This window comes from Myotis daubentonii, chromosome 18 (assembly GCF_963259705.1).
Source record: "Myotis daubentonii chromosome 18, mMyoDau2.1, whole genome shotgun sequence".
In the NCBI taxonomy this organism is placed as follows: Eukaryota; Metazoa; Chordata; class Mammalia; order Chiroptera; family Vespertilionidae; genus Myotis; species Myotis daubentonii.
Genome location: NC_081857.1, coordinates 27,986,768 through 28,007,573, shown reverse-complemented (window position 1 = coordinate 28,007,573; position 20,806 = coordinate 27,986,768). Strand labels below are relative to the sequence as shown.

Here is a 20,806-nt window from a genome sequence, read left to right as displayed (position 1 = left end):
CCCAAGTGCCGGCCGTGGCCGCCTCCCCGCCGCGCACGCAGGGGCTCCCGTGCTCCCCGCCCCCCGTCCAAAGGGATTGGTTTGTCGGCCTCGGGTCTCTCCGCCCCTCCCGCCAAGCCAAAATATTTAGCCTGACAACTGAGGGGGTGCGATGGGGGACAGGTCTGTTGGGGAAATAAGGCCAAAATACGGGGGCGGGGGGTGGGTGGGTAGGCCAGGGATGAGTTCCCTGGCGCCGCCCTGTGGACATCTCTCAAGCTGGGCTGCACCACCCGAGGCGCACAGCCGTCAGCGGGGTTCTAGGTCCTGCCATCAAGCATGGACACCTGCGGGGGGACTGCTGGCAGCCATGTCCTGGCTGAGCGAGCTTGTTGAAACCTGGCGGGAACGTGAATTGTTTCTCCTTCATATTAAAGTCCTTGGCCTCTCCCCGCCCCCAGCATCCCTGGAGGCCTCCGTCCCAGCCAAGTCCGTGGTTCCGACCACTATCCCCTTGGAGAGAGCAATCGCCCTGTGGGCCCCGCCTCTGTCCTTGACTTCTTGAATTCAGGCTGCTGGGTTGGCCTGGTTTGTCTGTGCGTCTGTGCCTCAGGGAATTGGGGGTGGGGGTGCGGTCTGTGCCGGGTTCTGGAGAAGAGACCTGCGCGCTGCTCTTTCCCGGGAGCCCTTGTCTGCACCCCCCCCCCCCCCGCGTCCCTCTCATCCTCCTCCTTTTCTTGGCTCTTGAGGCCACGAAGGCCGACGGGGTGTGAGGGCTGGGACATGCCCTGTGACGCCCTGGGTGCTGGGGATCCAGGGGCTTTCCAGGTGTGCGGCCTCCTAAGACCGACGGGTTCCAGCTACACCCGCCGGCCGCTCCCGCGTCCAAGGAGCTAAGAGAAGATCTATTAATTTCTCCGTGCAGAAATCGATGCTCTTGTCGGGGTGGCGATCGATGCCCGTCCAACTTGGACCTACCCGGCCTGGGGGCCAGCGCTGTCTAGCCTGGGCCGGGGGCTGATGCTGGGGTCGGGAGGCGCAGGGCGGTGGGCGCCGCGGGCCGCGCCCCCACCCAACCCGGGCGGAGCTCACACCTTTGCGCGCTGGCTTCTTGCGCCACCCTGTGGTCTCTGCCGGAAATCGGCATCTCCGCTCCCCCGTCCCCCTTCTCCCGCTTTTTGGGCGACACCTTCTCTTTTCTCTGACTCTTGACTTCACCTTCTCGAGGTCCCGCGTTGGGTCTTTTTGGGGTCCCTTCCCTTTTCTTCTTGGGGTTTAGAGTGGGTTTCACCTGATTTACCCCAAGTGACATTGCACACTCCCACAGGCACGTGCGCCGTGAGGAGGGACCTCTGAGACCCGGACTGGCTAGGATGACCTGGATGGCAACCTTTCCCGGGCTCAGTCCCCTTCCCTCCCCCCTAAATGCAGCTGCTTTAGGCTGGGAGAAATACCGTATCAACTTCCCAGATCCCCACCCCAGCGGACACTTCTGAGGCGTTCCGCGATTGCCCCTCCGCGTCTCCCAGAGCCCCAGAGCCGGGGGGATCTTGGGGAAGAAAGCTGGCGCGGCCCCCCCTCCAAAGGGGTGGGGACTGAGTTGGGGGCTTAGCAGAGGTGGGGGAGGGATGCGAGCCAGAGGGGGTGGAGCCGGGCGGGGGCCGCTGGCTCCGCCCTTTCCTGGCGACCGGGTCTTTAACACCGCCCAGCGCACGTGTCTGGGGAGCCCCAGCAGCCGCTGGAGGAGCGCACTGACGGCGGCCCGGCCCGGGCGAGGCGGCGCCGCCGGGATGCTGCGAGGCGGACGGCGCGGGCAGCTACGCGGGCACTGCCTGGCTATGGGCCCCGGTCGCCTGCTGGTCTGGCTGATGCTGGCATCTGCGGGCGCTGCGCCCTGCCCCGAGGTCTGCTGCCGCCACGGCCCTTCGGTGCTGCGCTGCACCCGGGCTGGGGCCCTGGAGAGCCTCCGCCACCTGCAGGACCCCGAGAAACTGACCGAGCTGTGAGTGTCGGGCGGGCGAGAGGGCGCGGGGACAAGCGAGCATAGCCGAGCCCCGAGGGTGCGGACTCGCTGCGATCAGGACGGCAGGCGCGGCTGGAGGCTGCGCCCTGGTCCTGCTCCTGCGCCGCCGCCGCTGCCGCCCTGTCAGGAACCACAGCCCCTGCCTGGACGTTACCTAGTGCTCAGGGAAGTTGGGGCGCTGGCTTCGGGGAGAACTAGGGGGACTCTCCGCGGACCAGGTCTGAGAGAGCCCAGCCGTCTCCAAGCAGCTTTCTGGAGCTCAGGCGAACCCTTCCGTTTGGACACCCTTACCGCCTTATCCTCTTTCCCGGGGGAAACTACCCCTCCCCCCTCCCTTGTCATGACCAGGCAGCCCCCACTCCTTCCCTCTGGAATTGGGAATTTAACTGGGAGGTGGTGAGGAGCCATAGCTTGGGTGGTTGAGCTTTCTTCTCCCCATGTCCCCACAATTCCTTGATTTGGATATAGGATATGAGACAACCCCCCCGCCCCCCTTTCCTGGCTTCTCTCTCCCCACACCCATCTCCCTGTCCACCCTTGTCTCTCTGCTTGGGAGAGGAAGTCAGGGCCCAGCACTGGGAGGAATGTCCAGCCTTCTGCAGTAACCGGCTACAAAATACTCAGGTATCCTCGCCCAAGGCTCAGTGGTTGAGCGTCAACCTATGAACCAGGAGGTCACGGTTGGATTCCAGGTCATGGTGGCACACACCTGGGTTTCGGGCTCAATCCCCAGTTTGGGGTGTGCCGGAGGCAGCCAATCCATGATTCTCTCTCATCATTGATGTTTCTATCTCTCTCTCCCTCTCTCTTCCTCTCTGAAATCAATAAAAATCTATTTTAAATACTCAAGTACTTTTTAGCAGCTGGCGAAACCTATGGGAGTGTTCTGTAATAACTGGCTTAGAGATACTCAAGCATCGCATGGTGATGGCTGGAAAATACTTCAGTATTCTGTCTGGCTGGTGGGGCCAGCAAGACGAGGAGGAGAGAGGAGGACCTGCTAGAAAAGCCCCCTCCTGTAGGTTTGGGGCTTAGAGGGTGGGCCAGGAGCCTGGGTCTCATGCAGGGACGGACAGGCGAGAAGGTATCTGAGTCAGGGGCCATCTCTGGAAGTTACTTGAGCAGCCTGCGGTAATGGGCACTGAGTTCCTCGGGTATCTTGCCATTAACGGGAAGGTGCTCAGTCTCTCTAAAGGCCCTAGGGAGACCAGGGGAAAAAGAGATGGCCTTGTCTTGGTCTGGGCCCAGGTCTCGGCATAATGGGAGGGGACATGAGATCCAGTTGCCACCCCCCTGTCCATTCCATTCATCACCCTGGACCTTCAAGCCAGGGCCCAGGCTCTGGAATATTTCCTATCAGAGCTCTCATTTCTCAATTTCCTCCCAAGCCCCAAGTGGGTCCAGCCTGGGAGTGAGGGGTGCGGACAGGCTGGGGCTGGGTGGGTAGGAGGAGGCCTGCAGGCTGGTGAGCTGAGCTCTCTCTCTGGGTGGGGCGGCAGCCTGACCCCCTGCCTCCGCTTGCAGGGTCCCCTCCTCCTCCATCACTGGCAGAGCTAACGAGGAGATAATGGACTTGAATAGACAGATTGATTATGAATCCAAACGAATGAGGCAGCTTTGAGCACGCTGCCTGACAGCTTGCACATGCCCGGCCACTGCATTCTCACCCCCTCCCGGGTCCATACAGCTCCACACGCTCTGGGCAGGGACCCACTCTCCCTCAGAGTCACAGAGTCACTGGAGTTTATTCCCGAGGCCCCGGGGGACTGTCTGCTGGGACCAAGGTTGGGAAGGGGAGAGGAAGAGAGGGTCACTCAGGCTTCTCCTGGTTCCCACAACTTAGGGGAAGTCAGAGGGGAGGGGGGGGTTCTGAGACAGACAGTGAGTCAGGGGCCCCTGGCGTGTGTGTGGGTGGGGGGTTCACTGACGTGCCCCTGCAGGGCAGCCGAGTTCTCAGGAACTCCCTGGCATGTCAGATCCAGAGGCTGGGCAGCGCCCAGGGCACCAACAATCCCCCACCCCTGCATGCCTGCTCTTCCTTCTTCCTCCTTTCTTTCCCATATCCCTACCAAGCTTTCTCTGGCTCTCTGTCCTCCCTCTCTCTCTCTGTCTCTGTCCTCCCTCCCTCTCTCTCTCTCTCTCTCTCTCTCTCTCTCTCTCTCTCTCTCTCTCTGTCTCTCTCTCTCTCTCTCCCTCTCCTAGTCTCTTCCTATCAGTTTCTCTTTCTCAGTGCCTTTTTTTCTCTTTCTCTGTTTGCTTTTCTGCCACCCCCCGCACTGGGCCTTCCCGTGGCTCTCACTGTGTAAGTCAGCCCCCCACGCCTCTTCACCACGGACTCTGACCCGTCCTCTCACGGCCCGCTCCTCCTTCCTAGGTCCCTCCTGGGGCGGGGAGGGGTTCAAGATGTCTCTGGCTGACAGCCTCTGTGCCTCTGCTCGCTGTGCTGAAAGGTGGCAGGGGGAGTAGGGATTTGTGTTGAGCGTGGCTTTAAGGGGGAGGGTGGTGTGTGTGTGTGTGTGTGTTTGTGTGTGTGTGCGCGCGCGCGGAGGGATGGGTGAGCAGGTGTGTTTGGGCACACATATTTGCATGACCATGAGGCATCCTCTGTGCCAGGTGGGCAGTGGCCGCTAAGAGCCTGGGCCGCTATGGAAGCAAGTGCTTCAGCAGGGCCCCCATTGTTGGCATGAGCAGGACAGGCCTGTGTAAAAGAGCAGAATGCCAAGCCAAGAATGGACTTGTGTGTGTTTATGAATGTGAGTGTGCACATACAGTCTCACACATGTGTACATGTGCCTGAGAGAGCTATGTATATGTGTGTCCATGTGTGAGGGTGTAAGCATACCCAGGCACACATTTGTGGCTTCAGGCATGCATGTGTGTGACTGTGTGTAAGGAGGTACATTTCTATGCATATATTTATGCCTCTGTGTGTGTGTCCATGTCTGAGCGTGCACATGTCCATGAGAAATGAGAGTGTGCATGTGTGACGGTGTGAGGATGCATGCATACATGTTCACGTGTGATTTGTGTGAGGAGGTGTGTGCCTGTGCATGTGTGCATGCAGATGTGGGTGCATGCCTGTGCCTGTGTGTGTGTAAATGAGTCTGTGCACAGTATGAGCGTTCATGCATGTACACAGGTGTGTGTGATTGTGAGAGAGGCGGGTAGGTGGGTATGGGGACTTGAGGGTGGGCCTGGCCTCCCGTGACTCCCCTCCCCTCTCCCCACAGCTACATCGAGAATGAGCAGCATCTGCAGCGTCTGGAGCGCAGTCACCTGAGGGGCCTGGGGGAGCTGAGAAACCTGTGAGGAGCGGGGACTGTGGTGTAGGGCTCAGTACCAAGCCCGCTGGACCAGAGGGACCAGAGGGTCGGGTGGGCTCAAAGGTTCCAGGGGCCTGGGAGGACCTGAGAGGCTGAGGCCTGAGGGCTGGAGGAGGTCAGAAAGCACAGGGGTCCCGGGCAGCTGAGGAAGCTGTGAGGGATGGTGGATGGGGGATGGTGGATGGGGAGGGGTCCAGGCTCAGCAGGGGGACTGGGGGCTGGCCTGGGCAGAGATGCCAGGACCCGGGGGCGGAGGCCCTGGAGCTGACCCTGCTGCACCCTTCCCAGCACCATCGTGAAGAGTGGCCTCCGGAGCGTGGCGCCAGATGCCTTCCACTTTACCCCTCGGCTCAGTCGCCTGTGAGTGGCCCGGCCTGGGCAGGGAGGGTGGGAGGCCACCCAGACGTGGGCAGCTGATGGGCTGGGCCCTCCCCAGGGGCCTGTAGTGAGGAAGGCTCCAGCCTGGGGCTCTCCTCCACTTCAGGGAGCAGCGCTCTCAGCTCCCACCCTGCAGCTAGAGGCCCTTCTCGCTGTCTCACTTCCATGCTTCATGCTACAGGAACATTCTCCTAGGTGCCTGTCCCGTTTTTTTCTTCCCAGAGTTCAGATACACGTGAACTGGGGAGCAAGGGGCAGGAGCAGGACCCTGGGGTCTGGCTGGGACTCCGTCTCCCTTGGGAGCTAGGGTATCAGACCTGCCACTCGTCACCCTCCCCATGCCTGGGAGTCCCGGCTCAGGACGGGGCGGGGAAGGGCGGGCAGGAGAGACTGCTGAAGGAGAGGCCCTTGGTGTCCCTGACTGCCCCTCCCTGAGGGCAAGAGTCCAGCAACTTCCCCCCATCACAGGCAGATGGAGAGAGGGAAGGGTGGTGGGACCTGTCATCCACATGGCTGTGCTGGGTACCCTAAACTCTCTGTTGTGTCCAGTGATTGAACAACAACAACCACAAATGCCGCATCAGATGCCGCATCACTGACTCTGAACTGGGGGTTCCGCTAACAATGTGCACCTCACCCTCCGTATGCTAGTGAGTCTGCACTCAGCCTGGAGAGAGAGTCATCCCCACTTTAAGAACGAGGGTTCTGAGACTCAGCGAGGCTATTTTCTGGGCTGAGGTCACTCAGCTGTGAGTGGCCGGACAGAACCACGCTCAGCGCTGTGGTGCTGGAGGGGGTAGGCTTTCCGATCCCTCTGCAGGACAGCTAAGCAAGGAGAGGGCCAGGGCAGGCCCCTCCGAGTTAGAAGGCCCCAGGAGGGGCAGGAACATTCTCATAGGTGCTGGTTGGTGCCGGGAGCTCCTAAACCAGCTTCCTGTGTGGCCTGGAGCTGCCCCCCCCCCCCCGCCCCCAGGTCACCTCTCCATCTCTCCAAAAGGGCTGGGGGCCTGGGGGCCCTTTCAGCTGCTTTCTTAAGTCCCCAAGGAGGAATGGGGAGGGGACCTGAGGAAGCACTCTGAACCCCTCCTCATCCCGGTAGGGGGCAAGAGAGTGTGGGAGCCCAGTCCCCCCCACCCCCTCCGTCCTGGGCTCTGTGGGGAGGAGAGCACAGATGGAGCCCCTCCCCCAGCTGGGGCCTCAGCACTTTGCCAGCTGGGGCCAAGGGTGGGGAGGAAGGAGCAGCTGTTCTCTGGACCCCCTCCCTGGAGTCTGGGGAGGGGGTTAAGTGGGGTGAGCTCTTGTTCCAGGAAGAAGAAGGGCACTCGAAGAGCCTAACCTGTCCCCCCCACCCCCAAGGCCTCCCTGCTGGGCTGGGCGCCTGGGCTCCTCCCCTCCCTCAAGCTGGGTCAGGCTGGGTCGGAGGGAGGTCGCTGCTCACTGGGGTCTGTCTCACTGTCTCACCTCCCGCAGGAACCTCTCCTTCAATGCTCTGGAGTCTCTCTCCTGGAAGACCGTCCAGGGCCTCTCCTTACAGGAACTGTGAGTGTGGGTGCTCCAGGGGCAAGAGCAGCGTGTGTGTGTGTGTGTGTGTGTGTGTGTGTGTGTGTGTGTGTGTCTGTGTCTGTGTGGAACTGGCAGGGCGGAGTGGCTCTGGGGACTCCCTGTTTATCTGTGAGCTGAGACGGGGCACTCTGTGCATGCCTGTGAACCTCCCATAAAAACAGAGGCTGCAGACCTACCCCTTGGGGGGCTTATTGCCTTGGGGGGCGGATGGGGTGTGGGGTGGGGTGCTGGCCTGGACAACCAATTCTGTGTGTGCTCAGGAGGCTGGGGGCTGCAGCTGCCTGTGCAGTGGGGTGGGTGGGACACCTAAGGCCTCTGGGCCTCCCCTGGAGGCAATGTCCGTCCCTCCTTGTCACCTGGCCCCTCCCCCTGGGGGAGCCGGGGTAAGGGAGTGCCATGGGCCATAGGCACCTGTCTGACCTTCTGCGTTCTGTTTCTTCCCATGTCTTGTTACTGGTTGGTGAGAGGGACTTCCATGTCCGCACTCCTTTTCCTCGAGACATTCCACGCTGCTAACTGCACTCCCTCTTACTGTGGGCTTCATTCAGTGTGGCTCTCAGGCCCACCCCTCCCATCCCTTCCCCTGACTCTCTTGGTATCCCCCCCTACCCCCCAGAGTCCTGTCTGGGAACCCTCTGCTCTGCTCCTGTGCCCTGCACTGGCTGCAGCGCTGGGAGGAGGAGGGACTGGGCGGCGTCCAGAAGCTCCAGTGTCTCGGGCAGGAGTCCTTTGCCCACATGTCCAACACCAGCTGTGGTAGGTGCTGGAGGTGGTCCAGGGGCTGGGAAAGAGAGTTACGTGCTTGGGAAGAGGGCACAGAGCAGAGCTGGTGGGGGGCGGGCAGCACTGAAGGACGCCTGGGGAACGGGCATTGGCAAGAGCTGGGGAAACGGAAGGGTGGGGAGCATTGCAGTGGCGGGCTCAGGGTCCCTGAGGAGGTTGGGGAAAGGAGCACGGCTTTGGGTGGGTTCTGAGGCCACTGCCTTCTCTAACACCCCTTGGGCATCCTGGCCGACCAGGCGTGCCCATGCTGAAGGTCCAGATGCCCAATGCCTCCGTGGACGTGGGGGACGACGTGTTGCTGCAGTGCCAGGTGAAGGGGCAGGGCGTGAAGGACACCGGCTGGATTGTCTCAGAGTTGGAGGAGTCGGCCACGGTGATGGTGAGCAGCCCTTCCCCATCGCTGCCCCCTCCCCTCTCCCCGGAATCCTGGGCAGAACACAGGGGACAAAGACAGGAAAAGAGACCACGAATAAGAAGCACATAGAGGGCAACAGAGGGACAGAGCTGGTTGAGGTCCTCGGGGCTCAGGCTCGTGCTGTGGGGCAGCCCCAGGCCCACACGTGGCCTCAGGAAGGGCACTGGCCCCGTGGGGACCCCAGGCTCTGCTGGAGCCCCCTCTCTGGGAACATGGTTCTGGCTGCAAGACAGAGGGTTGCAGAGCCCTCACATTTGGAGCTGCAGACCATCCCTCCCACCCACCCCCTTTCTAGATAAGGAAACTGAGGACCGTGGAGAGGGCGCAGTGTCTGTGGTCCTGTACCATAGCCAGGCTGGTTCTCGGGGGACTTCCGGTCTCTTTCTGGAGATTCTGCAAGCAGGTTGTCTTGGGTATGTGATAAGCATATAGTAAAGGAGGCTTAGGTCTGGTTCCAGCTTGCTCACTCATTAATTCTTAGAGCGAGTTTCGGAAACATCTCTTAATCTGCCTGCACTCGGTTTTCTTATCTGTAAAATTGAAGAGGTGGACATGATGGCCTTCTGATGTCCTGCCTGCCTCTGGCCACTCTCTGCCCTTTATCTCTGTCATTCAGATGTGTCTTTGGGCACCTTCCCAGGCTCGCCCTGTGTCCTCAGGCTGGCGACGGGCAGTCAAGAGCAGCCACAGCTGACTCAGGAGGCCTTGTGGACAAGGTCAGGAGGGGCCAACCGTGGGCTGTGCCCACCCCAAAAGCTGTCCCCACCTGGGTAGTAGACACACAGGGTCCAGCCCCTGGGAAGAGATGGGCCAGTGGGACCCAGGCGGGGGTGTTCAGCTGAGAGGCCCTCACTTGGGGAGGGGAGTCGACTCCAGGATTGCCGGAGGCCCCTGGAGCAGGGCTGCAGGAAGAAACACTGGAGCCGCGAGCAGGGGGAGCCAGACATGGTGGAGGGGCCACTGGCCTCTGGTTCTTCCGCCCAGAGATCAGAGCCACTGGAGTAATGGAAAGGGGACAAGGCGGAGGCGAGAGGTGGGCCGTGACTGTCTGTGGAGATCAACGATGCTTTGACGACCTCCAGGGTTTTGTTTTTCTCTTTGGGAGACTTACATGTTTGCTATCAGTTATGTGTGTTTTTTTAAAATATATTTTATTGATTTTTTACAGAGAGGAAGGGAGAGGGATAGAGAGTTAGAAACATTGATGAGAGAGAAACATCAATTCAGCTGCCTCCTGCACACCTCCTACTGGGGATGTGCCCGCAACCCAGGTACATGCCCTTGACCGGAATCGAACCTGGGACCCTTCAGTCCGCAGGCCGACACTCTATCCACTGAGCCAAACCGGTCAGGACGCTATCAGTTATGTTTTCCAGAAAGTTCCTATAGAAAAGTCACCCCCTAACTGGGTTAAATGGAGGGGAGGGAGGATGGTCACCTTGAGGGGAATGAAGGGTGCAGAGGGAAGAGTTAGTAGGATACCACACTCCAGGGTGATCTGGAGATGGGACGGCAAGGAGGGCCTTAGGGCAGGGCTTGTCCTCACAGAGCCTGGGCCTCGGAGCTTGCACAAGAGGCTGGGCAGCACTTCCAGCACCTTTGACCTCCCACAGTCCCGCGGAAGCCCAGGGGAACCTCACCTCCTCTAGCTTTAGTCGAGGGGTTCCACCTTTAGAAGTTTCCAGATCAGTGAGATTTGTCCACTACTTCACTTCTTTCCCTCGTTTTTATGAAAACGGCTAAGCTGTCAAAGATCATTTTGTCTACCTCATCGTCTTACAAAAACAAGGAAACCATGGCTCAGCAAGATAAGATCACATAACTTCCACACGTCCACGGTTTCTTAGGAAGAGAACCGGAACCCGATTCAACCTTTTTATTTATTGATTTTATTTTTTAAAAATACATTTTTATCGATTTCAGAGAGGACGGGAGAGGGGGGATAGAGATAGAAACATCCATGATGAGAGAGAATCGTGGGGATCGAGCCTGCGACCTGGGCATGTGCCCTGACCAGAAATCAAGCCCTGACCTCCTGGTTCATAGGTCGATGCTCAGCTCCTGAGCCAGGCCGCCGGTTGGGCTGAGTCAGCCTTTTGATGATGATGCAGAATGAGGTCACGTTGCCTCTCTAACTTCACTCTGTGTCTTCATCTGCCCGAGGAGGTCATGCTGCTGCTGTTGCTTCTAACTGGCGCCCTGTGCCCAGTGCCACGCCTTGCTTCCGGCCTGCCCTGCGCTGAGACTAAGTGTGTTAGAACTGGCGTGGGGAAGGGGAGTGAGTAGGTGGCGAGGTCCCCGTTTGTTCTCCAGTGAGAGGTGTGTATTTGATACTTGGGATCCCTGACATCTGTTTAGCTGTTCAGAAGGGCGATTTGGGTTCGGGGCATTTTGTGTCTACTTTGAGGTCATTGGTTATGTTCTACATTTTCCAGATCATTTTAAAATAAATAATCCAGGAGAGAGTCTGATCAAGCTCTAACGGAGGAGGCCCGTTCTCTGCAAGATTCCCTCCCATCCCTCTCTCCTCCCCCTCCCTACCAGGCCCCTCTCCTTCCCATCTGGAGCCGGAGGGGGTCCCTGAAGACATCCGCTCCTCTCCTCGAGCCCCCAACCTCTAGCCAGAAGCCAGCGGATGCTCTTCTTGATTTCCCCCTCTTTTTCCTGACACAGCAATCTGGGAATCTGACATCTCTGAGGCTGACCCTGGCCAACGTTACCAGTGACCTCAATAGAAAGAATGTGACATGCTGGGCGGAGAACGAGGTGGGCCGGGCTGAAGTCTCTGTCCAGGTCAACGTCTCCTGTGAGTCCCAGTGACTGCCCTGTGCCCGCCCTCATCTCCTTCCCTGAAAAGAAGATGTGAGGGTGGGAGGGGCTGGAGGAAAGGGGTGGGGAGTGTGTCTCCACAGCTGCTCCTTCCCAGCTGTTCCCAGATTCCCATGAAAACCTGATCCTTTGGGGGGAAAGCCTGGGGGCTCATCAGGGCCAGAGGGATGGAGATGGATTTCTCCCTGGCCCTCTGCCCAAGTCTTACTACCTGAGGTCATCAGCTGTTCTCCACTGTAGTTCTTTGTGCCTGACCCTCTGTAGGACGCTAACTCTACGAACTAGTTTTAAGAGAAGCAATTGCCCTTCCCAGTTCCTCTCTAGGCTCACTGCCTAATTTCTCTAGGCCTGCCAATAAATTATTTTAAATCTTCTACATTATGTAACTTTTCTTTTAATATGAAATGTAGCAGACATAGATTCCCGCATAAAACCTATACCCTTGAAGCGATAATTATTCTTACCAGCACCTCGGGGACCCTCCCTCCCTCTCCTCAACCAGAATCCCATCCTTCCCCTCCACCCCATCCTGACTTTTGTGATAATCACTTCCTTGCTTTTGAAAGGAATTTTATGCAAGTATGCGTCCCTATCGATATGGCGTCGTTTTGCCTGTTCTTGCACGTTCTATAAATGGAATCATACCTCAAGTATTATTTTGTGTCTAGTTCCTTTTGCTCACATTATACTTGTAAGATTCATCCATGTTAATGGGAGTAGTTTTTCATTTAGTTCATTGCTGAATAATATTCCATTGCATGAGTGCTGGCTGGAATTCCAATATAAACTATATATGCATATAGATCTATAGCTATAGATATTTTCCTATTATTTGAGGTGCTTTTTGCCTCTTTCAGGCTGGGTTATTTCAAAACCATGTCTTCTTTCCAAACATTTTAAAACTTCTGTTTGTTTTTTGCTTGTTTGATGCTTATCTGGGGCTATCTTCTTAACCTTGATGACACTTATCCAAAAGAGTCCATGTTTAATTTCCATCAGCTGGTACCCCTCATCTCTAGGGCTATTGCTTACTTACTTTAGGCCCACCACTTTTCTCTAAGCCTCCGAATGTCATACACTTGCTGCCTGATTTATTTAAGATTTACTGCCAACTCCCTCCCACCCCCACTAGTCCCTGCACGTGTCAGGTCCTGCTGGGTCCCCTCCAGCTGCCCCCCCCCCCCGACTTCTCACCGGCACTGTCTCTGGCCCACAGTCCCGGCCAGCGTGCAGCTGCATGAGGCAGTGGCGTTTCATCAATGGTGCATCCCCTTCTCGGTGGATGGGCAGCCGGCACCCTCTCTTCGCTGGCTCTTCAATGGCTCCGTGCTCAACGAGACCAGCTTCATCTTCACCGAGTTCCTGGAGCCGGCAGCCAATGAGACTGTGCGACATGGGTGCCTGCGCCTCAACCAACCCACTCACATCAACAATGGCAACTACACGCTGCTGGCCACCAACCCCTTAGGCCAGGCCTCCGCCTCCGTCATGGCCGCCTTCATGGACAACCCTTTCGAGTTCAACCCCGAGGACCCCATCCCTGGTGCGAGGGCCACCCTGAACCCTGCCGCCCCCCTCTGGGCTCCACCCGGGTCCATAGCCTGGTGTCCGGGGAGGCCTGGCCCACTTTCTTCTGTGATCCTGACCCTAGAAGTGGGAGAGCCTAGTCCCGGACAGAAAAGAGTGGAGTTCTGTTCTCCAGCTTTGTACTGGCCTCCTTGCCCCTGCCTCCTCCATGCCCCAGGAATCCTGAATCCCTGAGCTGTGCCATTCCCTTGGGCTGGCTGGAGAGAGCCATACACCAGGGCATCCACAGCCCAGCTGGAAAAGGGCCATGTGCGTCTTCTTGCTTGAGGTCCAGCACCCCCCCACCCCATCCCACCCGCAGCCCATGAAGGCCTGGGGCCTGGTCCCGCAAGCCACTCCCCAGGTGTCCGTCACATCAAAGCCGGGACCTGAGTCCCAAGGGGGAAGGGGACTCACTGCGCTCCTTCCCCTTCTGACTGCTTTCTCTCCTCCCTCCCGCTGCAGTCTCCTTCTCGCCAGTGGGTGAGTACCCCCGGGTGGAGGCAGGTTCTGTCTGGTCCCTGGAGCCAAGCCTGGGGCAGAGGGAACAGTTAAGCTGGTCCCCAAGGGGTCAGCCAGGGCCGGGGTGGGGAGTTGCTGGAGGAGCCACGGCACATGCCCAGGCCCACCTTCCTGCTCTGTGTCCCCACAGACACGAACAGCACGTCCGGAGACCCGGTGGAGAAGAAGGATGAGACGCCGTTTGGGGTGAGCATGGGAAGTGGAAGCTTGCCCACGGGATTGGGAGGCTGGGCTAGGGGCTCATCTGCATGTCAGTTCTGATCAGAGAACGGGGAGCATTAGAGTCTGGCCTGCACTCGGTCAGCCACCCTCACAGCCACAACCTGGGCCCCAGGGGAGGCGGGGGCGGGGCCGGGAGCCTGCTCTGGGCTCCTGTGCAGGATGGAGACACAGTTTGCTGTGGGGGAGCTCTTAGAGATGGAGAGCAGCCCCGGATCTAACCTCCTCACCCCCAGGTCTCAGTGGCTGTGGGCCTGGCCGTCTTTGCCTGCCTCTTCCTTTCTACGCTGTTCCTTGTGCTCAATAAATGTGGACGGAGGAACAAGTTTGGGATCAACCGTGAGTGGCGGGGCGGTAGCAGGGCTGTCCGCCAGCTTGTCCTGCTGGCTTTGTTTCCCACCTGCTCTTCCTGACTCTGTCTTCTGTGGGCTGGGGTGGGGGCAGCGGACACATGGAGTTTAGGGACTGTGTGTTTGGGGGTGTGAGGGCCTGGCTGTGGGGCTGTGCATGTGAGTGCGTGTCGGGCTGGTGCTGGGTAGTTTCAGAAGTAGCAGATGCTAATTGGTGGCTGGATTGTAGTCAAACACTAAGTGGGTCTGGGAGGTCTGAGCTGGGGGGAGGGGCAGTGGGAGAGTTCTTTGGGGGCCCATGGGGCCTGGGGTTGGACAGGAGCCAGGCATAGAGAGGCCATCGGGCCTTCCCTTCTCCCTGCTGGCTGCCTGGCTCCCTAGCTCCTCTGTTCCTCCCCCTGCAGATTACAAGGCGGGTGGGGTCACGGGCCACCCTGCCACCTGTGGCTGTGTCTCCTTCCCAGGCCCTGCTGTGCTGGCTCCAGAGGACGGACTGGCCATGTCCCTGCATTTCATGACATTGGGGGGCAGCTCCTTGTCCCCCACTGAGGGCAAAGGCTCCGGGCTCCAAGGCCACATTATCGAGAACCCACAATACTTCAGTGATGCCTGTGAGGGACTATGCTGGGTCAAGGGTGGGGGCAAGTTTACCTGCATGCACGTGTATAGAAGCCCCTGCGTCATCACCTTTGCCTACCCCAGGCCTGAACAAGCCTTCCCTTCCTTCCCTTGTCTACACCATCACCACCCCTGCCTATACCATCACCGCCCCTGTCTACACCATCACGACCCGTCTCACCATCACCACCCTTGTCTCACCATCACCACCTGTGTGTCTCACCATCACCACCCTTGTCTATACCATCACCACCCCTGTCTCACCATCACCACCCGTCTCACCATCACCGCCCCTGTCTCACCATCACCACCCTTGTCTCACCATCACCGCCCCTGTCTACACCATCACGACCCGTCTCACCATCACCACCCTTGTCTCACCATCACCACCCTTGTCTCACCATCACCACCCTTGTCTATACCATCACCACCCCTGTCTCACCATCACCACCCCTGTCTCACCATCACCACCCCTGTCTATACCATCACCACCCTTGTCTATACCAGGGGTCCTCAAACTATGGCCCGCGGGCCACATGCAAATACAAATATTGTATTTGTTCCCGTTTTGGTTTTTTACTTCAAAATAAGATATGTGCAGTGTGCATAGGAATTTGTTCATAGTTTTTTAAACTCTAGTCCGGCCCTCCAACGGTCTGAGGGACAGTGAACTGGCCCCTGTTTAAAAAGTTTGAGGACCCCGGTCTATACCATCACCACCCCTGTCTCACCATGGCATGGGGCTTGGTGAAGGGGTGAGGGCTCAGTTTCAGTCCCCATCTGCCCCTTGGTTGGTGCCCTTGCGCAGCGCACAGCCCTGCTAGACAGTCCTGTCCTGGCCCCGACCCCACCCTTCCCAAGAGGGGGCTCCTGTCTGATCCCGTGAGCCACTCCCCAGGTGTCCGTCACATCAAGCGCTGCGACATCGTACTCAAGTGGGAGCTGGGCGAGGGCGCCTTTGGGAAGGTCTTCCTTGCGGAGTGCCACAGCCTGCTGCCGGAGCAGGACAAGATGCTGGTGGCCGTGAAGGTAAGGCCTGGGCCCCTGTCCCAGGACGGGGGGGCTCAGGCTGGGGGTGGGCTCTTCCCTGCTCAGTCCGGTCCCTGCCCCCACCCTCAGGTGCTGAAGGAGGTGTCCGAGAGCGCGCGGCAGGACTTCCAGCGCGAGGCCGAGCTGCTCACCATGCTGCAGCACCAGCACATCGTGCGCTTCTTTGGCGTCTGCACCGAGGGCCGCCCACTGCTCATGGTCTTCGAGTACATGCGGCACGGGGACCTCAACCGCTTCCTCCGGTACGAGCACCCGGCCCGGCCCGGCGCTGGCCTCTGGCCCCGGGCCCTGGCGTCCCTTCCCTGCAAGGACAATCTTGCTTGCCTGTTGACCTGAGGGGGGGACACTAAGAAGAAGCAGGAAGACATGACTCCTGACCTTAAGGAGGCAGATGTGTGAATATGGGGACGGTCCGTGCAAAGGAGAGGGTAGCCAGGGAGGCGGCCCTGGCAGAAGTCATGCGCTAAAACTTCGGGGGGCGGTGAGCTTTGCAGAGAGTGTGCATTTGTGTGTGGCCCACAGCGGCCACACCTGTAAGAGGTGGCAGCTGAGATAACTGCTATGACAGCAGCAACACTCATCAGGCACTATGTCCTGTACTTTACAATCCACTCCTAATAAGGCTGTACGTGCTTGTACATATATATCTGTATAATAATATAAATATATATTTATTTTTCATAGTCTCCAAGCATATATGGCCATTTATACTTGAAGAAAGTTATCAAAAATTCAATTCTTTGGCTTTGGCCAGAACAACTCTGGATATGGGTACTAATTTGTGCTGATCATTTGAATAACTTCAAGAATTGTGCCCATCTCACAGATGAGGCTTAGAGAGGTTCAAGGGCACCTAGGTAGAAAATGGCCCAGGAGAGATATGACCCCAGGCAGAGCCCTGCTTTTAACCCCTGACTGTGATGGTCACCTGTTCTGATGAGATGATGGGAGCGGGCAGTGGGAGGCAGGGAGAGGCCAGGGTTTGGAATCAGCTGTGACTCATTAGCTGATCCTTCGTTGTCAAGTAGCTTTCTTCTCTGACCAGGCTCCCCACCCCGGGGACTGTCATTCTGGAGGAGAAAGCTTGGTGTGATTGTTAGGCGACGGTCGTGCTTTGGTCCCCAAACAGTCCCTTGGGAGGGAGTGATGGGTCATCCATGCAATCAGGCGGCAGACGTCGGCTGGGAGAGACCCGGAGTCTGAGCTTCCCTTGTGGGTGGGGAGGAGCCACTGAGGGTGTGGGGCCGGAGGGAGGCGTCGCCAGACCTGAGGATGAGTGTGGAGAGGGACTAGCTCAGAGGAAGAGGCGAGAGGAGCCGGAGAGGAGCCCTGGCCTTTGCTCACAAGACACTGTGTGGGCTCAGTGCTAGGTTCCAGGGATGCAGGCCACCGTCTGGCGCCCAGGCTGTGGGAGAAGCAGCCCTCAAAGTTGGGTGGAGCACAGGGGGAACCAAAGGAAGGCATCAGGGAAGACTTCCCCTAGGAGGGGCCATTTGCTCCTTCTTGCCTCTGGGCCTTTGTACTTACAGTTGCCTCTGCCTGGCAAAGTGGACTGCCCTCCCAGCCACTCCATCCCTGACCGCTTCTCATGGCTTACCCACCTCTACTCCTCAGGGCTGGAGTCTCAGTTTAGATGACTCTACCTCCAGGAAGCCTTCCTTGACTTCCTCCATTCCTACCCTGCGTGCTGAGCAGGTGCCCCTCACATTCCATCCTACTCTCCATTGTAGTTCAGGTGCATTTAACAAATATCTGGAATAAATGAAGAAGTTAGTGGATAAGGAGAAAGCTGGCCAGTAGGAAAGGGTAGTATTGTCAAAGCCATCAGCTCAGGCAAAGGTTCAGAAGAAGGAATATTGGGGAATAGAATGAGTGGCCAGGGACTGCCCTGGAGGGGTGCCCATGGGGAGGAGGAGGGCATCCTGGAAACCTTTGGAAGGAAGAAGACCCCACAGGCATGGCTGGATATTGAGGGCAAAGGTGAGAGGGACAGGAATCCTGGAAGGCTCCCAGGCGCAGAGCTGGGCGGAGATGTCAGCACCAGTGGGCACACCTGCGCTCCCCTGTCCCTCAGCTGCCTCTCCCTTTCTCCCTCCTTCCCCAGCCCGGAGTCCCCTCCCCACTCCACCCCAGCTCCCCAGACTCCCCTTCCTCGGGCTTTGGTCCCCGGGGGATTCTCTCCTCCCAGCCCACGCCTCCCTCACTCTTTTGCAGGTCCCACGGGCCTGATGCCAAGCTGCTGGCTGGCGGGGAGGACGTGGCTCCGGGCCCCCTGGGCCTGGGGCAGCTGCTGGCTGTGGCCAGCCAGGTCGCTGCGGGGATGGTGTACCTGGCGGGGCTGCACTTCGTGCACCGGGACCTGGCCACGCGCAACTGCTTGGTGGGTCAGGGTCTGGTGGTTAAGATCGGCGATTTCGGCATGAGCAGGGACATCTACAGCACCGACTACTACCGCGTAAGGCTCTTCGGTCCCAGGCCCGCCCCGGCACCGAACCATAGACTCCTGGGTGCTCAGTCCCCGCCCAGCGCCCGCCCCTCCAGGCCCGCCCTCCTCTTCCTCGGCCGGGGCGCTGGGGTCTGAGGCTCTCGGGCTGAAACCCCGCTCTTAGCCTCTGAGCTCGGGGGGATGGGGGGCAGTTCACAGGCCCTCCTCTCCTGCCCCGGGTGGGTGGGCTGGCTGCACGACCCAGTGCGGGAGGCGTAAAGCAGGTGGAGTCATTGGTGGTAGGACGAAAAGGCATCACCTGTTTTTCCCTCTGGCCCCGGGCGGGAGAGCCGCTTCCTTGCATTTTTAATGACCGGCCTGGGGGCGGGTGTAGCCGGGAGAGGCTGCGCGGGGCCGTCGGTGGAGGTGACGCCCCGCCCCGTCCCCGCCGCAGGTGGGGGGCCGCACCATGCTGCCCATCCGCTGGATGCCGCCCGAGAGCATCCTCTACCGCAAGTTCACCACCGAGAGCGACGTGTGGAGCTTCGGCGTGCTGCTCTGGGAGATCTTCACCTACGGCAAGCAGCCCTGGTACCAGCTCTCCAACAACGAGGTCAGCCCCTCCTGGGGACCCCCGCCGGCCCCGCCCCGCCCCGCCGTCTCTGTTAGAACTCCGGCCCCTTCTGGCCCTCTTCCCACGGCCAGCTCCCGCCCGCACTGTGCTCCCTCCGCCCGACCCTGTTCTTTCTTGCATTCTTCCGCCTCCTGTTCTTGCCTCCACTTACTGGCTCCTGGGGAGCCTGAGCGCACTTTATAAATGGCCCTCAGGCCCCTGCATTTTACAGGCCTGCTAGGCATCATCAGTGGGAGGGAGAGGCACGGGAAGAGAGCAGCACACGAGGGCCTGGCACTGACTGCAGCAGGAAGGCTGCAGGTCAGACTGTAGGAAGGACCGTCCTGCCTCCTCCCCCTCAGGGCTGGACACAGCAGAGCAGGCCCCAGGTGTTCTGTCTTCCAGAGCCGCTCCCCCGCCCCCTCCTTGGCTCACAGCTGTCAGTTTCCATTTCTTCTCCTAATGCAGTCTGTTCCCTGGAGGCTGGTGGGGTGGGGGAGAGGGTTATAGATTTTAATTTTCTCAAGCACTGAGAGAAGGAATGGAATTAGTGCCGCCTATAACCCAAGTCCTCTAATGGGGTGGGAGGGAAGGAGGGGAGGGGAGAGGCTCCAGGCCCCTTCAACCAGCTCTCTGCCACCGCCTCTTCTTCGTTAGATCCCTTAGCAGCTCTAGCAGTCCTTCCTGGAGTCTAACTCTGATCTTCCCTGCTGCAGTTCCTTTTCCGAGGAGCTAGGGCCCCACAGAGTGATACCCACAGAATAGAGAAGGACCAGGGGTTGCCTTCTACCTTCAAACGCAAGCAGCCATTTTTCAAGGCCTAAACCCGCAATCCTGCTCTGATTTCCTTTTGCCTCTGGAGCCCAGAGGTGGGGGGCCCTGCCTTCCTCCCTCCAGCCCTCAACCCTGGGCTGATGGTGTTGGCACATGCCCGGGCCCCTCCCCTTCCTCGGCCCACCTGGCAAGTCTTCTGGGCATAGGATTCTGGCCCTTTGGGGAGCAATCCTCCCCCATCCCCACCTTCCCAGAGCCTGTCTAGCCTTAATCCTTCCCACTGCTGTGCCAGAGTGGGAAGGAATCTTGGGGTTCGCTGCATCCTTTTAGATTATGAGTAGCCAAGAGGCCCAGACATGTTGTGGGGCCTGCCTTGCAGCCTCAGGGAGGCGGGGTAGTCCTGGGGCTGGCCTCCCTCTCCGGCCCCAGCCCAGTGTGCCCTCTTCTCTCTCCTTCCGGTGGCCCCAGGCGATTGAGTGCATCACTCAGGGACGGGAGCTGGAGCGGCCACGGGCCTGCCCACCGGAGGTCTATGCCATCATGCAGGGCTGCTGGCAGCGGGAGCCCCAGCAACGCCACAGCATCAAAGATGTGCACGCCAGGCTGCAAGCCCTGGTCCAGGCGCCTCCCGTCTACCTGGACGTCCTGGGCTAGAGGGCTGGCCAGGGTCTGGGGCTGAGTAGCCAGAACACTGGCACCCGCCCTCAGCAACCCGGTTCCCAGCAGCCCCAGAGTGATCTCAATGCATCTAACTCTCCCTCAGCATGCGGGAGGGCCAGGTGGGGTCTGGGAGGGTGGGATGTGCCCCCTTCTCTAGGTAGGCTTCTGTCACAGCAATTATATTTATTATCCCTTGGCTGTGTCTCTGGCCAGTTCTTGGGATGACGTCGTTCCGGGAGTGGGGTACGGGACTCAGATAGGGGGCGACTCTCTGGGACCCCCCCCCCCCCGTTGGTTCCCCTCAGCACCGACCCCTACTCCAAGGAGCTGTTCCCTCCACCTGTGGCTGTGGTTTGCCTCCCAGTCCTGGTCACCTTGTGTACCTGGTGGTGAGGAGGCCTCGGGTGAAGCTTGTCAGGCCTTCAGACCCTAATTGCCTGTCTCCGTAGTTCACGTTCAGGGGCCGGGCGCTACAGTGGGAGGGGTGGAAGTTAGCTGTCGTGGTGGACAGGATGGAAACATTGGTGGGGTGAGTCTTCCTTGCTCAGAACAGAGCAAGCACACAGTAGACTCAACGGATGAGAGAGAAAGAGAGGAGAAAGAGAGAATGTGTGTGTGTGTGTACACATATGGCAGGGACAGGGAAGGAGCAGGATGAAGGAATGGTGAGGGAGGCAGAACCCCTTGTCGCTTCCCCTCCTTCACTCTTCTTGGCA

General features: G+C 59.0%; 1 protein-coding gene across 1 annotated transcript; it reads left to right on the top strand.

Annotated features, from left to right (window-relative positions):
* The first annotated feature begins 1,746 nt into the window (after positions 1–1,746).
* On the top strand, positions 1,747–20,263 carry NTRK1 (neurotrophic receptor tyrosine kinase 1). The gene is made up of 17 exons (XM_059673267.1): positions 1,747–1,981; positions 5,233–5,307; positions 5,614–5,685; positions 7,174–7,242; positions 7,883–8,022; positions 8,286–8,428; positions 11,138–11,270; positions 12,510–12,836; positions 13,325–13,342; positions 13,512–13,567; positions 13,837–13,939; positions 14,415–14,561; positions 15,467–15,597; positions 15,688–15,860; positions 17,833–18,073; positions 18,498–18,656; positions 19,899–20,263. The coding sequence occupies exons 1-17, from the start codon at positions 1,770–1,772 to the stop codon at positions 20,082–20,084; spliced, it is 2,385 nt and encodes a 794-aa protein (XP_059529250.1). The 5' UTR covers positions 1,747–1,769; the 3' UTR covers positions 20,085–20,263.
* Positions 20,264–20,806: the final 543 nt, after the last annotated feature.

What these genes read in the sequence shown, in the direction of transcription:
- NTRK1 (XM_059673267.1), top strand. Translation starts at nt 1,770, where the DNA reads ATGCTGCGAGGCGGACGGCGCGGGCAGCTACGCGGGCACTGCCTGGCT. An exon ending in CATGTCCAACACCAGCTGTG is followed by an intron (nt 8,023 to 8,285) that starts GTAGGTGCTGGA and finishes CTGGCCGACCAG; the next exon opens with GCGTGCCCATGCTGAAGGTC. An exon ending in TGTCCAGGTCAACGTCTCCT is followed by an intron (nt 11,271 to 12,509) that starts GTGAGTCCCAGT and finishes TCTGGCCCACAG; the next exon opens with TCCCGGCCAGCGTGCAGCTG.